This window comes from Argopecten irradians, chromosome 4 (assembly GCF_041381155.1).
Source record: "Argopecten irradians isolate NY chromosome 4, Ai_NY, whole genome shotgun sequence".
Classification (NCBI taxonomy): domain Eukaryota; kingdom Metazoa; phylum Mollusca; class Bivalvia; order Pectinida; family Pectinidae; genus Argopecten; species Argopecten irradians.
In genome coordinates this window covers 18202101-18220331 of record NC_091137.1, presented here as the reverse complement: position 1 = coordinate 18220331, position 18231 = coordinate 18202101, and the positions used below count along the sequence as shown (strand labels likewise).

General features: G+C 34.2%; 1 protein-coding gene across 2 annotated transcripts; it reads left to right on the top strand.

The window, feature by feature from the left end:
- Positions 1-73: 73 nt before the first annotated feature.
- Positions 74-17981, top strand: LOC138320823 (DAZ-associated protein 2-like). Of its 2 annotated transcripts, none has more exons than XM_069264074.1 (5): positions 74-231; positions 7584-7754; positions 8165-8223; positions 11631-11759; positions 17023-17981. In XM_069264074.1, exons 1-5 carry the CDS (start codon positions 225-227, stop codon positions 17146-17148), a joined length of 492 nt encoding a protein of 163 aa, XP_069120175.1. In that variant the 5' UTR covers positions 74-224; the 3' UTR covers positions 17149-17981. The 2 variants fall into 2 exon arrangements, with proteins under 2 accessions (XP_069120175.1, XP_069120176.1); XM_069264075.1 differs by lacking the exon at positions 17023-17981 and adding an exon at positions 13189-14872.
- Positions 17982-18231: the final 250 nt, after the last annotated feature.

Below are 18231 nucleotides of genomic sequence, written 5' to 3'. Positions count from 1 at the left end.
CATTTTTTTGTCACAGAAATATATTCAAACTGATATTTACCAATAATATGCCATATAATACACATCTTTATAAATGGAAATTTGATATCTAATGTACTCGAATATTTCATTATCGCTTATTTAGTCTTCAATCACTTGACCATTACTCACAGCGCCACCTATCCTTATTGAGTAATACAGACCATAACAAGAAGGGAAGAGAGAAGGGAACAACTCGTCTCAAAATGTCAGGTAACGTTTTTCTATAATAACTAAGTTATCATTCATTTGTAAACTTGTTATCCATCGTGCAAATCAAACATAATTCTATCGTGTTGATCTTTCCGACCTCGTTAGTCAGTATTTGATAGAAATACTGTAGAATGAGAAAAGTAAACAAACAGAAAGACAAAGTGCGTGTTAGATCATGATAAAGAGCTGATGTCTCTCTCATTTAGAAGATAATAAGTAAGTATATACGGTTTCGTATATATATATGTAACAGGAGAGGAGAAAATGTAGCGGCCAGACCGGGATTCGAACCCGGAACCCTCAGAACACTAGCCGAGTGCTCTACCGACTGAGCATCCTAGGCCTGGTCACCGATGATCGACCCAGGCCAATCCCGCTACATATATATACACACACACACACACATATATACCCGATACAATGTAAATTTTTCACATCAGAATGTGATCTATTTGAATCAATTGGTCAAAATAGAGTTTAGAGTAAAAATAATATCTATACTGTAGATGAAAAGATCTTTTTGCTGTTCTATTCTATAAAGACCCCCTCACCACCTTTAGATTCAGGTTGTCCTTCTATCTGTAGTAGACGGAACTCTCTAGCTATGTCTGAGAAGGCTGTGTCTGTGCTCCATCTGTCAACACATTAAAAGGATAAGTTCTGGAAAGGTCTTCCAAGGAAATTCCACCCGTCATATCTTTAGTGTGTGTACACTGTCAACTCACTATGGAGCATATATATACACTACAGGGAGTTAGTACTTACAGTACCTCCCTTTTATATTTTTTTTACTTTATATTGGATGAACTAACTGTATACACTCATTGTCAATTATAATGAGTCATTTTATCCTATATGAAGGGAATTATTATTGTTACTATGTAATGTTACTTCTCGAAAAACTTATTAAAGGATTTGTGCAGCCAAAAATTTTTTTTGATAATACATCAGGATATTGCTTTAGATGAATGAAAAATTAGGTCCCACCCAACGAATCGTCTAGCTTTTAGTGCTATCAGTTGGTTTTGGTCGTGATTTACGGATAGTGTCAATTACGGTTCAGAGATAATGAGCTAGGCGGTCACGTGGTCTTGTGAGGTCACAGGAATTATGGCGGTCTCGTACCCAAACAAACTCGTACCCAAACAAACTCGTACCCACATTTGACGAACTTGTACCCAAGCATGGCGAACCCGTACCCAAGTTTGGCGAACCCGTACCCATGGAATTTGGCGAACTCGTACCCATCATAAAAGTTAAACTTCACGTATTTATTTGTGATTTATATAAAACTTAATATATTGTGTTCGATCAGATGCTTCTAGTCAGTGATCATAAAACGGTACGCAAGAGATTTCAGTCAAGATTTATTCATTTTTAATTAGTAATTTTACATTTTTCCCCTCTTGCGTATTTCCCGTAGCTTATTATTATTTAAAATGATTTATGAAGTAAAAACCAATTGATGTCAAATTTTGTTACAATGCATATAAAAAATAAATAAAAGAGCAATATTTCACAAACATATTTGAAGATTATTTGGACCATTTTCTCAATAGATCTATATCAAAGATTTCCTTCCCGCATTTTGCCCCAGCCTTCTCTGCATCTGGTTTTTCTAAAATACTAGGAAATTCTTAGCTATCACAGTTCGTATATAGGCACGTTTAAAATAAATAAATGCAATATAGACACACAAATATATATATATATATATATAATGTGCAAAATTGATTGCATGACGGTAAAGAATTCCATTGTAAATGATATATGACGGTATAATGTCCCAGTAAGATGTGTTCTCAAATTCTGTTAATAACATTTTACTTAAATGTTTAATAAAAAAAAAACATACGTAGCTCTGAACGACGGACGGAAGATTTCTGACAGATGCATGGTCGTCGTCCTGCCGGGTATTCGTTCTACTGTATATAATCTACTCGATATAATCTACAAGTAAGTTACGTTAGAAAATGTATGCTCATATAAAATATCTAAATATGTCGTTCTCATGGTTTGTTGTTCAATTCCGAAAAAAAAAGTCAAAACAAGTGATTTCTAGAATGATTTCCGATTAAATACTGAAAAATACAGATTATTGAAATATTCTACACCCGCTTTTGGGAATTTCGAGGACGCGTCTACAGTCAAACAAAAATAGAACACAATTGATTTCATATGAACGTGCACGAAAGAGGAATTGCGTTGGTACCAAATCTAAGAAAGGTGTGGTGGCATTTCTTGAGGAAGATTGTAACAGTTAGATGATACCATCACCAGAAATAAACTGAAATTTTCTTTGAACAAATTGTATTCCTTTTGAGAGAATGGCACATTTAGAGAAAATTACAATATTGAAATAGAAAATTTGTCAATGCATGAAAAACATCGTAATATATAGCTCAGTATAGCCTAAATTGTGTTTTTAACTATTCGTTCCGATGTTACAAGATGGTATAAAGTGTATTCTGCTACTGTACATATCAATACAAAACCAAATAATGACACACAACATCGCAATAATTGGATGCAGATGGCATAAGGAATAAAATTGAAAATGATTTCAACTTCTAAGAACATTTAATGAATAACTTTCTCCAATTATTCTATGAATAACAACGGAAAATTTCTTTTTCGTACAGTATTTAGCTTTTCAGACATCGGGCCGTCAGTACTTGGTAGTAGCATATATTGTATGCCATATCTATCTTTAGTCTAACACAAATTCTAGTCGTAGATTTTCTGGTGAACCATGATTTAAAAAATCATACAAAATGCATTTATTTAAGAAACATGTCAAAGAAATTCCAAATAGCTTGGTCACAGGTCGGTTCAGAAACCAATGAGGAAGGCCGCCTTGTCAATCACCTGTATAATTATATTGACTGACCCGTGTGGTGAGAGCTCGTCAGCCAATGATATTTAACGGGGGAGGAGCCATACGCTTCGCGTGCCTGTCAATTATACCTGACTGACTGATTGATCAAAGGGACAGCCACGGGAGCACGCCAGTAGACGTCAACTCAACTGTGTTGTACTAACAAATGTTTTTGTATCGTTGCACAGAAAAACGAGATATATATGTTGAATTAATATATCATCCTCTCAGGGTGACATTTCCACAGTACCTCGCAAGTTGAAATATGCGCCAGTAAATTTCAAATATGTTTTTAATTTATACATGTGAATGCAACCTTGAAGGGAAAGAGAGAAAATAACGATGTATAAACAGCGCTGTTAAACCAAGATTTATTCTATACATTAGTTATATTTGATTATAAATATGGTTTATTTGTGATATAACAAAAATTAACGTACTGTGTTTTCTTGACAAAAACATACATTATTTATACGGCAGCAACAATTTGACGCAACCCGTTTTTTCTCAATCTTTATCGTTTCTCTATTGAATTTCTGTTTTCCTTTATTCAAGGATTTATAAGGCATTGGTTTTTATTTGACTTCCTCCTTTGATTAAAAACGACTATCTATTTTGCTTCATTGGATTTTTTTTACAAGACAGTTAAACAAAAAGGAAATCAGCTTTTAAAATGATTGAACATTTGCCGTGTGAAGTCACAACGGGTACTTTTACACAAAATTATTACAGATGTTATATCTTGTAAAAAATACTAAAGTACATGTGAATGTAAATATAACATTACTGATTAATGTATTGTAGTGTATTTGTAATCTTGAAAAGTATATAGCATGTTACCAGATATTTTCTGATTTTACCAGGTATTGGAATATATCAACGTTGACTCAATTATGCATTATTTAGGCCAGTGATATATTGAATCAAACACAAAGAAGAAATTAAGATTAATACCTGTAATTAAATCCCCAAAAAAAAAACACAACGAAACTTGATGGGTACGGGTTAGCCAATCATGGGTACGAGCTCGCCAAATATTTTGGGTACGACTTCGCCAATTTTGGGTACGGGTTGTTGGGTACGAGTTGGAATGGGTACGGGTTAACTATACCCCATGTCACAGTAGTCCGGGGCTACCCAGGGTAAGCATAGTATTATACATCTATACAACACATATACGTATACGTTAGATCTACAATTTGAGTTTCTCGCATAAATGGTTATTCTAGCTTTATGATGTAGATATTTTCATATTCAAAACATTCCATTTACACCATTTCAAACATTCAAACAAGCATATATCATATCTAACTTTAGATTAGATAATCAGTCCAATTTGATAGCGATATCAAAATGATGTTCGGATCAGTCTGGACTGAGATTTAGATAGCATATTATGTAAATTTCTGTGTAATAAAAAAACAGTATAATCTAACACTATCTTTTTACGAGTAAATTCCCAAAATTTAGTATGAATATATCTAGAATCTGTGTTTTTATTTCAAACTTCTATAATGATGCAAACACGGCACAGTTTTTGAGTAAAAATAAAATGTGGATGGTTATCAGTTATGCGATATTGGAGTAACAGTACCAATCTTATACCGAAAATATTATGTATATCTATATTGTTGCCTTTGAAACTTTATCCATAACGTTTACTAAAAAGCAGAAATACGTCAATGATATTTCTGATATATGTTTCTAAATTACAGTATAAGCGTAGATTTAAATTCATTATTTCAAAATTATACTAAATCCTTAAAATAGTATATTCATTGTCGATCCTTTTGTATATCATACCGAGATTTAATAGAATGATATATGAACATTTATCGTATAATGCAAAAAGTAACAACATATAGTGTTCAAATGAAAAATGAAATATATATATGTATACAGGCATTATAAATAGATATAATATCTTGTACCTTTTAAAAAATATACTTTGTGATATTTAAATAAGTATATTTAGTCTGGTAATGTTGTAACCCTACTTGTATGACTATACATGTACATGTAGATTCGAAACGGTGAAAATACATGCTTAGAATTTTTACTAATACCTTAGAAATTACGGAAGATTGCTATATGCCACGATTCCGTACTAGACTGGAATAATTTTCAAGGTTAAATCTTTTGCTGAAATAGTTCTTAGAACCATTTTTATTTCTGAATATGTCAACTTCCATTATTGTTTTACCTGTTTACGACATATATATATCGGTAATATATATATATTCCTTGGTATGATCAAGGATATTTTATTTCCATTTGCTTTTACATCTTCATTTTAAAAATGGAGGTGACAATAAAAAACCTAGAGCACAGATGTACGAGGTTTCCATAATTCAAATCACAATCCAATTAACGGATGTCCTAACCTGGTTGTCAGTAAGACAATAGCAAATACCCGATATTGTCCTCCGAATAGCAAATTGCCCGAGGCCAGGTAATTACAGGTGAGTTCGATGAATGGCGTTGTGTACAGGTAAACAACATCCTGGTCCAGGTATTACATAACCATCAAACCAGAGGCATGGCTAATTATATATCTATATCTACTCGTTTATCGATTTAAAATTGAACGCGACCGCACGGTCTGAAAAATATAGTTTATTTTGCTTAATATCTCAATATTTTGATCTTTTATAATATCAAAAATAAATTCTTTCTACCAAATGTTGAAACGTTTTACGGTACTGTAATAAATGTATCTCAATTTATTCGGTTAGCAACACACAACACAATGTTTGTAATGATCAATCATCGGTGTGTACGTACGTCAGGCATCATATCATTGATGCTTTAATCAAAGATTTCTTAAATTGTTACGTAAAATTTCATTTTACAGTCACAAACTTTGCAATTCACAATGTATCAAAGATACAGACTACAGGAAAATATTATCTAATTAAAGCTTATTCGTTGCTGAACTCCTCGACATAAAATCCGAAACTTTTATTTTTGTATGGAATTTCTTTCATAGTTACACGAAGATACCTGCTATTAGAGCATAAATTAGAGTATTTGAAACATCAAATTTCACTCTTTTAGTTATTTTCATTCAAGCCAAAGTTATTGTACGATTAACTTCACTCAAAAGTAATCATAAAAAATCGTGGATCGGCTTTTCCTCTGACCATAGATGTAAGTGATAGCACATCAGTTATAGTACATCTATATAAGCCACGGACTATTATGACGTCAGACGGTTTAGAGCTAGAAAATATGCATAATCGAGTGGTCAAAAAATTTGACCTCGATATCGGCGGCTTACAGGTTATTCCGATCGCGCGCAGTACGGAGAGGTTTCTACACGTGCTAATAAAGCCATTTCCAGCATAAACTGAAATTATCATTTTTGACTGCACAAATCCTTTAAGGATAAGTGTGCAGCAGGAAAGGAAATTATCTATCCTCATTGAAGAACTAATTAACTTCCAATGTATCTTCACCAGCAGCTTGAACTGGTTTTCAACGATTCAACCCATGACCATTGATTGATAGATAGAAATAACGATCAACCACGACTACTTCCCAAACTACTTGATGTACTTACACAAAATGTGGCTTTTGATACAGTAGTTTGTAGTGATATAACAATATGATAATTTATTGCGATAGTTTTGCTAGGTTAACTTATTGCAATAGTTTTGCTCTAGATAGCAGGAGTTTGATTGTATATTTTCAAGACCATAAATATCACAATATTGCGATTAGAGGCCAATGTCCTATAAAGAGTAACCTTTCCGAAAAGGCGTTTAAGGACGTAGTGAAATGAGTGTAAAAGTAAATTGATTAAGATAGAAAATTTTGTAGTTGCAAAAGTGATAAGCTTTCTGTTAATACTTTCACTTTGTACTTTGTTTGCTTGATGACAAAACTGATAAAATTTTTTTTAGTAGGCCCTGATTTTATACTATAGGGTCGGCACTCAATATGGTTACCGAAAACACAAATAATTTTTGTATGTTATGCTCGCAAACACATGACATCACAATCCATACTTACTTGCAAGGACAGATACTCTGTTATATGCAAATACAGAATACTATATCATGAATATCAAAAGTCACTTGTGTTGCCTATATAGACCGAAATCAGGTAAATCAAGTCACCCCTAGTAGTCTGTGTAGATTTGCATAATCTATATATATTGGAACAAGATACCATACACGTAACATCCAACTTTTCAGAGTTTATCCTTTTGTTTCAAAACAATTATGACTATGCCTTCCTCAAACTAATTTTCTAATCTTTCAATTCAAAGTAGAAAATTAATTTTGATACATATACCCAATAAATATAATTTCCACTTACAGATTGGTTGTCAACTGTAAAGTCTCAGATGTGGCTTTTAATATAGTAGTTTGTAGTGATGTAACAATATGTTAACTTATTGCAAAAGTTTTGCTCACAGATTCTGAAACTGCACATATACAGTAACCTATTCTTGTTTTATTTTTTCTAGGAAAAGGGTATCCAACACAGCCCAGTTATCCGACACAACCAAGTTATCCGACACAACCAAGTTATCCGACACAGCCTAGTTATCCAGGCCAACCTCCTGCTGGATACCCACAACACTACCAACAGCAAATGCCGCAAGGCTATGGTATGGGGCCATATCAACAGGCACCAAGTAAGATTTTCTCAGGGACATGAGACTGATACTAAAGGGTTCACTCTTTCACTCACCTCTTATGTTATTGTCCATAACCGGTATATAAATTTGTTCTGGTAAATCTCTTTGTGTTAATGATTCATTTAAAAAATGTTTATTTTCTGTCAAAAGTATGCCTGCTATTCAATCCTTTTGATTGCAACATCATGTCAATAAAATTTGTTCAAATGGAATGAAAAAAGTATGGCTTCAAACATATGAACAATATTTGTTAGAGTTTCAAAGTATAGTATATATAATACAAACTCTTACAGCTTCTATATAGCTACTTATAGCTCATGTACTACATAATAAATCTGAAATGTGGAAAGTTATAATTATTCAATGATTTCAACATCAGGTGTAATAAATCAGTGTTGTATTTTCAGTGATGCAGCCTCCAGCTTATGCTTCTGCTCCACCACCACCCTACACACCAGTGGCCCAGGTTAGTGTATGACAATATTTGAGTTACTGCCCTTTTTAAAATGATGGTTGTTTTGTTCTCAATTTAATCAATAATATTATAGTCTTAATAATACAACAGCGGCTGTACAAATATAGACCAAATGCTGAATAGACTAAGTCTCATTCTCTAAGCAAAGGCTTTCAAAAGATTTTTGGCAAGGATCCCAAAATTAAAAATAAATCGGAATTAGTGTAAAGATAATTTTGAAGAAACACTGCCTGTCATGTGTAAACTTACCTATCTGTATTTTGGTTCCTCAAATCTAATACATATATATATAATTGCTAATGATGGAAATTACCGATATGTTTTTAGCCCACCATTATCAGATGGTTGGCTATTCAAATCGCCTTTCGTCCATTAATAATTCTTGTAGCCGCTTTTTCTCAGAAAGTACTGAAGGGATCTGTCTCGAATTTTATATTTAGGTTCTCCTACAGCACTAGTTGTGCATATTGCATTTTGGGACCGACAGGTCAACAAGATGGCTGACAGACAGCCATCTTGGATTTTTAGCCCACCATCATCAGATGGTGGGCTATTCAAATCGCCCTGCGTCCGTGGTCCGTGGTCCGTCGTCCGCCGTCCGTCGTCCGTCGTCCGTCAGTAAACAATGCTTGTTATCACTATTTCTTAAAAACTGCTGCAGGGATTTTGTTCAAACTTCACATGGAGGGTCCCCTTGGTCCCTAGTTGTGCCATACAGATTTTGAGGCTGATCGGAAAACAAGATGGCCGCCAGGCAGCCATCTTTGATTTTGGCAGTTGAAGTTTGTTATCGATATTTCTTGAGAACTACTGAAGGGATTTTGTTCAAACTTCACATGAAGGTTACTCTTGGTCCCTAGTTGTGCCATACAGATTTTGAGGCTGATCGGAAAAACAAGATGGCCGCCAGGCAGCCATCTTTGATTTTGGCAGTTGAAGTTTGTTATCGATATTTCTTGAGAACTACTGAAGGGATTTTGTTCAAACTTCACATGGAGGTTACCCTTGGTCCCTAGTTGTGCCATACAGATTTTGAGGCTGATCGGAAAAACAAGATGGCCGCCAGGCAGCCATCTTTGATTTTGGCAGTTGAAGTTTGTTATCGATATTTCTTGAGAACTACTGAAGGGATTTTGTTCAAACTTCACATGGAGGTTACCCTTGGTCCATAGTTGTGCCATACAGATTTTGAGGCTGATCGGAAAAACAAGATGGCTGCCAGGCAGCCATCTTTGATTTTGGCAGTTGAAGTTTGTTATTGATATTTCTTGAGAACTACTGAAGGGATTTTGTTCAAACTTCACATGGAGGTTACCCTTGGTCCCTTGTTGTGCCATACAGATTTTGAGGCTGATCGGAAAAACAAGATGGCCGCCAGGCAGCCATCTTTGATTTTGGCAGTTGAAGTTTGTTATCAATATTTCTTGAGAACTACTAAAGGAATTTTGTTCAAACTTCACATGAAGGTTACCCTTGGTCCCTATTTGTGCCATACAGATTTTGAGGCTGATAGGAAAAACAAGATGGCCGCCAGGCAGCCATCTTTGATTTTGGCAGTTGAAGTTTGTTATCGATATTTCTTGAGAACTACTGAAGGAATTTTGTTCAAACTTCACATGAAGGTTACCCTTGGTCCCTATTTATGCCATACAGATTTTGAGGCTGATAGGAAAAACAAGATGGCCGCCAGGCGGCCATCTTGGATTTTGATAGTTAAGGTTTGATATCCCCATTTCTCAAAAAGTGCTGAGGGGATCTTTCTCAAATTTAATATGTAGGTTTCCCAAGGGCCCTTGTTGTGCATATTGCATTTTTGGACAAATCGGTGAACAAGATGGCCGCCAGGCCCCCATCTTGGAAACATTGCTGAAAATATCATGGTAAATGGTAAATGTTACTTTGCAAAACTCCACCCATCTTTGTGTATATAGTCTAATATAAATGTCAAGACTGTATACCTGATTCAACAATTGCAGCCCCGCTCTACTTGAATTATACTCCATCTTTCTTTAGCTCAACTTCCTTTTTCCTGTTTTTTTTCATACACGTAAGTCTCCAAAATCAAACTTACTTCAGTTTTGATATCTCCATTGGCGGGGGATCTGAATGACTATGTCCTTGTTATGGCTATTTCTTAGATAGTACTGAAGGGATCTGTCTCAAATTTCATATGTAGGTTCCCCTAGGGACCTTGTTGTGCATATTGCATTTTGGGACCGATCGGTTAACAAGATGGCCGCCAGGCAGCCATCTTGGATTTTGTTATTCAAAGTTTGTTATCGCTATTTCTCAGACAGTACTGAAGGGATCTGTCTCAAAATTCATATGTAGGTTCCCCTAGGGCCCTAGTTGTGCATATTGTGATTTGGGACCGATCGGTCTACAAAATTGCTGCCAGGCAGCCATCTTGGATTTTTATATTAAAAGTTTGTTATCGCTATTTCTCAGAAAGTATTGAATGGATCTTTCTCAAATTTCACATGTAGGTTCCCCTAGGGCCCTAGTTGTGCATATTGTGATTTGGGACCGATTGATCAACAAGATGGCCGCCAAGGAGTCATCTTGGATTTTGATAGTTGAAGTTTGTTACCGCTATTTCTCAAAAGGTACTGAAGCGATCTGTCTCAAATTTTCTATGTAGTATGTTTGAAAAAGTTTAAAAAGTAGAGAAAAGATCCATCTTTCCTTTGTCAGATATAGATCATTCTTTGGTGGGAGCCAAGATCCTTCTGGGATCTCTTGTGATAATTAAGATTTGTTACCGCTATTAATCAATAAGTACCTGAGGTATTTTTCTCAAATTTTATTTGTAGGTTCCTCAAGGGCGCTAGTTGTGCATATTGCATTTCATGATAGATCGGTCAACTAGATGGCCGACTGGCTGCCATCTTGGATTTTTGTAGTTAAAGTTTCTTACCACTATTTCTCAACAAGTACTGAAGGGGTCTGTCTTAAATTTCATTGGTAGGTTCCTCTAGTGCCCTACTTGTGCATATTGCATTTTGGACCGATCGGTCATCAAGATGGCCAACAGGCTGCCATCTTGGATTTTGATAGTTGAGGTTTGTTAACACTAATTCTCAGAAAGTGCTGAAGAGATTTTTTCGCAAATTTCATCTGTAGGTTCCTCTAGAGCCCAAGTTGTGCATAATTGCATTTTGGGACTGATCGGTCAACAAGATGGATTTTGAATGTTGAAGTTTGAAAAGCAGGGAAAATTACCTCTCATTTGTCAGACAAAGATCATTCTCTGGTGGGCGCCAAGATCCCTCTGGGATCTCTTGTTCTTTGAAATTTCACAAATGATCGATGTGTATTACATGGAAAAAATGACATACAAAGTAATAATTAATCTGGAATTTATTTGGAAATAAACATATTTCTGGTTTATTCTTCAGAACCCAGTTCCACAGGGCAATGCACCACCCCCTGCTGTGTACTACCAGCAGCCACAACAGACTGTCAACGTAGGGGCAACGTTTGATAATGGCTGTAGATTTGATGGAATAGCCCAGCCTAGAATCCCAGTAAGTACAATATTTATAGATTAACTTGGTAGAAATACTCCACTTGATGCCTTGTAAGTAGTGGAATTTGACAGGGTTGTACAATTTCAAATTTGAAGAGACAATCTTGTGTAAATTTAACTTCAAAGGATGCACTGATTTAGAATTATTGAAATTGAATTTGTAGATTTTGAATGATGTAGCATAATTCTCTGGGACCTGATATAGTGGTTTCATATATGGTATGACTATCGAAACTGTACAACCCTTCTTTTTGTTGTATCATTCCTGGTAATTTTACTGTTCATTTCACTACGGTATTTTTTTGTGCAATCTCAACATTATCTAGTCTACTATTCAGTTAAGTCTTAAAATTTATCTATTTAATCTATTCATAGTTATATAATCTGTAGAGTTATATCACTTGCATTGATATTTTGATTATGGTTATTAGATAATTTTTGATTTGTTTGAATAACAGTAAATGGGGATGTTTTTTAAAATGCAAAAGCCAATAATTCTAAAGTGATACACTTTTAGCTGGTTAGCAATACAAATATATGTTTTCAATGTGAGAAGTTGCTTAGCCATAAAAAAAACTGAAAGAAAATGACACATTTTGCCTCATATTTGAGAGTGTCAGAATGTCTTTTGTATGCCAATTCTAGTTGCAGTGATAGAAATATTTGATTTAATATATAACAACATCTTAAATTCTTGAACATGCTTGACGCAAATTCCCTCGGAAAAAGATTTTAAGTCATGTTGCCTTGCAATTTTGTTAGTTTGGACAGTTATGTTTTTCTGTCCATTTAACTGAAACAAAACGGTCGCTTACATGCGTAAATAACATTGTTTATCGCAAGTTTTTATTGGCAAAATGCAAAAGACAAGTCTGCTGTCATGAATCCAGTGTAAGTATATATACATACATTCAGTAGAATAGCTATATCATAATTTCTTTTGGAACTGTATAGCAGTTGAATTGTGTGGATGGTTTTGTGTGTCTAAGATAGCTTAAAGAATTAGTGAACCTCAAAATTTAACCTCTGAGTATATGATCGATTATATATATATAGGATTTAAAGCGTTATACAGTATTTAACTCCAGCATAAGTTTCTATACTTTCAATTATTTTGCTCCAATTAAACAAATGTGTTCTGCAATATTTTTTCCAGAAATCGATGTATAATGAATTGTATAGAACTAATATACAGTTGTATATGTATACTGTACATTTTACAATAGTAATGGTATCTAACATTAATAACTTATCAGAGCTATAACCGTCCCATACCAGGTCTTATGTAAATTGTGTAAATTACCATAATGTTTTATTATTGTTGAATCTCACTTTAAATAGTGTTTTGGAGACAGAAACAAATTTTAATTTCGCCTTCATTTGTTAAAGAATACAAATGTTCAATTCTATATATACATTTGTTACAGCCTCCACCCCCGGGTTATCTTCCAAATCAGGCCCAGATGGCTGCAGCTCAAGGTCATGTTGTCATGGGTACACAGCGGAGATATACAGAGTGTGATGGCGGTTTTACATTATGATAAGGAGACAAAGGACTGCATCCTGGTGATTGAGCAACTTTGACTACACCAAAATCAGGGACTTGTTATGAAGGAAAAAATGATCACATCAAAATTCTTGACCTCAGTATGGAAGTAAAAAGAGCACACCAAAAGTTATGGATATTAGCATTGTTGGAGGTTGAGGACAATGGCTTCCTACAAATTTTTCTTTCAAATATGTTATGCTAAATGCGTGTAATAATAATAATGTAGCAATCAGATTGACAAAAAACATAACTTAAAATATGTTTATCTCAGAATTTAACCTTATGAAACACCAAATAAAAGTTATGAAGTGTATCAACGGTTTCTTTCACCCAAAGAATATCATTTTTACAACTTTCTTGTTACTTCTCATTATTATATATTTATCTGAAGGTCACCTCAATACTAAATACATGTAGGCCATATGTTCCTATTTTACTCGTAAAAGATAAGAACAGTCAAGTTGAGTCATTTATTTGGAAATTGTTGCAAATTCATACTTTTGTTGTTTGTGTCTTGTGAATATTGATTCATAATATACTTTTAAATGTAATTTAAACTAAAAGGTAATTATTTGAAACAAAAATAAAGAAATGGGTTCTTTTGCTTAAATATATGAAGACATAATTTTGACGTGTTTGGTGAATGAAGATGCGATCATGCTTGTTACAAGCGTATAAAACTGTGATAAATCGTAATTGACATATTGATCTTAAAATTTGTCATTATTTTATATATCAAAATAATCATGATCATATTGAGTTAATGCTTACATTTTAATTGTTTAAAGCATCATAAACATACTATGTACATTTATATGATACTTTTATGGACTTTAAGAGAAACAGAATATTAAGCGCTATTAGTGCTTGTGAAATTTCACTGTTGTTTTGCTATTCTGTTTGTTTGGGAATATACGTTTACTTATGCATTGATGTCACTATTTTTTAACTTCATCTGGGTATGAAAGAAATTTTGTTTGCAAACTCTGTGAATCCGCGTAGCAGATTCTCCCAAAAGTTTGCAAACAAAATTTATTTCATAATTGGATGAAGTCAAAAATAGTGACATCAATGCTTATAATTAATTTTTCAGACTGCTTAATAACATAAAGTACATTTAAATGTACGATTCCATTGACTTTCCAATGGTTTATTTTTTGTTAATCAATACGCAACATCGATGTCTCTATTGTGACGTCATAACGTCGGGTTTTCATGCCATATTCGAAATTATTGCTTCATAGTGTATGAAGAAAAAGTATCTGCTGATCAGAAAGTCTGATTTACTATGAAAACCATTAAAAATTAATTATACTGAAATTATGTAAATTCATTGAACAATTTGATGTCATAAGGAGTCAATAGAAGTTCATTAATTCTGTATTTTTTCCAATCTTTGTTAATTTCTGTTATTTTGTCCTTAATATTTATGTTATTTGGAGCAATGTTTGGCATTTTAAGTTGTTAAACTTTATGAGGTAATACAGACATTGTTTTAGAGTCATTGTTAAATTTAATTATTTTTGTTTATCATTAATAAATGTGTTTTCTAAAGCCATAAACTTATGTCGCTGTTGTTATTTTCCTTGAAGATTAAATTGCTGTAAGTTAATAATATAATCAGGCTGTATCTTTCAAATATGGGGTCATATGATTGTCATGTGTGTCGTTCCTCACATATGGGGTGATATGATTGTTATATGTGTCGTTCCTCACATATGGGGTGATATGATTGTTATATGTGTCGTTCCTCACATATGGGGTGATATGATTGTTATATGTGTCGTTCCTCACATATGGGGTGATATGATTGTTATATCTGTCGTTCCTCACATATGGGGTGATATGATTGTTATATGTGTCGTTCCTCACATATGGGGTGATATGATTGTATGTGTGTCGTTCCTCACATATGGGGTGATATGATTGTTATATCTGTCGTTCCTCACATATGGGGTGATATGATTGTTATATGTGTCGTTCCTCACATATGGGGTGATATGATTGTTATATGTGTCGTTCCTCACATATGGGGTGATATGATTGTTATATGTGTCGTTCCTCACATATGGGGTGATATGATTGTTATATGTGTCGTTCCTCACATATGGGGTGATATGATTGTTATATCTGTCGTTCCTCACATATGGGGTGATATGATTGTATGTGTGTCGTTCCTCACATATGGGGTCATATGATTGTCATGTGTGTCGTTCCTCACATATGGGGTGATATGATTGTTATATGTGTCGTTCCTCACATATGGGGTGATATGATTGTTATATCTGTCGTTCCTCACATATGGGGTGATATGATTGTTATAACTGTCGTTCCTCACATATGGGGTGATATGATTGTTATATGTGTCGTTCCTCACATATGGGGTGATATGATTGTTATATGTGTCGTTCCTCACATATGGGGTGATATGATTGTTATATGTGTCGTTCCTCACATATGGGGTGATATGATTGTTATATCTGTCGTTCCTCACATATGGGGTGATATGATTGTTATATGTGTCGTTCCTCACATATGGGGTGATATGATTGTTATATGTGTCGTTCCTCACATATGGGGTGATATGATTGTTATATGTGTCGTTCCTCACATATGGGGTGATATGATTGTTATATGTGTTGTTCCTCACATATGGGGTGATATGATTGTTATAACTGTCGTTCCTCACATATGGGGTGATATGATTGTTATATGTGTCGTTCCTCACATATGGGGTGATATGATTGTTATATGTGTCGTTCCTCACATATGGGGAATCCTTGGGTGATATGATTGTCTTTCTATTATTTCTCACATATGGGGTGATATGATTGTCGTACCTTAGGATGTATTTCTCACAGATGGGGTGATGTATTTCTCGTCCGGTTTATTCTACCCGATAGTCACAAAATGCACTAATACCCAAGGCTTGCAGAGGGTTTTACAACTTTTGTGACCCTGAATGTAGAATGAAAGCGGAATTTTCTCTTATACCTCAATACTATTATTACAGATATCTCGTCGTTTTGATTTTTTCCTTTAGTTATAAGAAATTCTTAGAAACCCGACTGCAACCCAATTCTCCAAAAATAATAATTGTTAGGATGATTTTAACTGAAATCTCATTGATTGTGACCTTTGACGTAACAAGGTTTATTGCATGAATAGCATGTAATACAGCCTCAGACGACATTAATTTATTGCGCAAGACGTGTTAAAACCTAAATACTTTTTCACAGCGTTTTAATTTGGCGATCCAGAGTCATATGAGTCTACTTTACCTGTGATTGAAAAATGAATATACATGTATACTATATCTAGTCCGCGAACATCTACACGAAAATTTGTTGGTTTGTAGGAGTTAATGATATTAGTGGTTGAAAGTTAATGTGACAGGTGTGTACTGTTAAAATCAAAATGTTTATCAAATATAGTAGACTTTTAAGGAATGCGGATTATATATATTTTTTCTGTCATCTGGAACAGAGTGGAACGTTCAGAACAGCATTATGATTATGATGATCAATCAAAGAATACTGACAATTAAGAAATTAATACCCGAGAACTGATCACGATTATTACGATTGCTACATATATGAACATTTATTTGATTCCACTTGGAGTATAAGGTGGTTTTGCTGTCAGATTTAACATCTGTTTACCGGTATGATTTTTGTAAGACATGATGTTATTTTCAACATTTCTTTTTCAGCCCGCCCCTCCGGGTTACCTTCCTAACCAGGCCCAGATAGCCGCGTCCCAGGGTCACGCTGTACAGGGCACTCAACGCCGGACTGGATTCCTTGAGGGAGGATCTGGAGGTGGCTGGACCTGGTAAAGACTACGGACATGGCATAACAATGGCGACGAGCCACCAAGAAATGTGGAAGCTATTTATATGTATTTCCAAAGAACTAATATCAAAAGGTTACTCTTGACGACGTAGGTAGAGATGATTATGACGTTTGTTGTTTTCTGTGATACACCCGCTGGTATGTATCAATCAAAAGTATATATTTTAATTGGAAATTGAATGGAACATCAATAATATAAAGTTCATGTAATTCAAAAGGATCAGGAATACTAGATAGCATTAATTTTTAAGCATTAATAAAACGAATGTTGGACAATAGACAAACCGCCATTGTTGCGAGCGTTTTTGAAAATAAAAAGGGTTCAATGACAATCACTTTAATGCCAAATATTTGCAAACCTCGCACATACATCTCGAAAGCAGAGAAAGTTCTTTTACTGCAGTTAAATGCTTGTTTTGCAGTAAGTGAAATCACAGAACATAGAACAATTACATTCGCCAGTTAATTAGAATGTGATAATTATATCTAACTTGGAGATGATTGCTGTTATGCAGAAGTCTACCTTAGTTTGGACTATTTCTGGTAGATATCTTCACAACTCATTGTCTGTATCTATTATTGTAATCATGTTATTGTTCGTCCTAAATTATTGGTTTCAATATTATTTAGTTTTAAATTCAAATGACAAATATACCATTATGAAATGTTTTCACTATCTATTTTTGGAAACGATATAAAATTGTATCTTTTACAATGTAATTTTTATGTTATTCTTTTACAAACTTTTAAAAATAAAAAAATCTAACTTTAAGTTTTTATACTTTGTTGATCATGAATAAAATACATTTTAAAACAATTACTTGAAGTATCTTATTTTATAAATTGTTATAATACGTCGGTTTCGAGAGATCACAACCACGTTTGTGAAAGGCGATTACCGTTGGATTAGTCTCACCTTCCGATGATTGTGACGTCATATTTTGAAGTGAGTATTGACGTCACTATCGCCCGAATGTGAACCTAATATTGTACCAGTTAACGCCACTTTGATATCTCGAGATCCCCCGTATTCCCCTTTGAGGTGTGATGATTTTGTTGTGACTTTC

Excerpts from the sequence above, each read along its gene's own strand:
- LOC138320823 (XM_069264074.1), top strand. Across the intron at positions 7,755-8,164 it reads GCCATATCAACAGGCACCAA|TGATGCAGCCTCCAGCTTAT; the intron begins GTAAGATTTTCT and ends TTGTATTTTCAG. Across the intron at positions 11,760-17,022 it reads TAGCCCAGCCTAGAATCCCA|CCCGCCCCTCCGGGTTACCT; the intron begins GTAAGTACAATA and ends TTTCTTTTTCAG.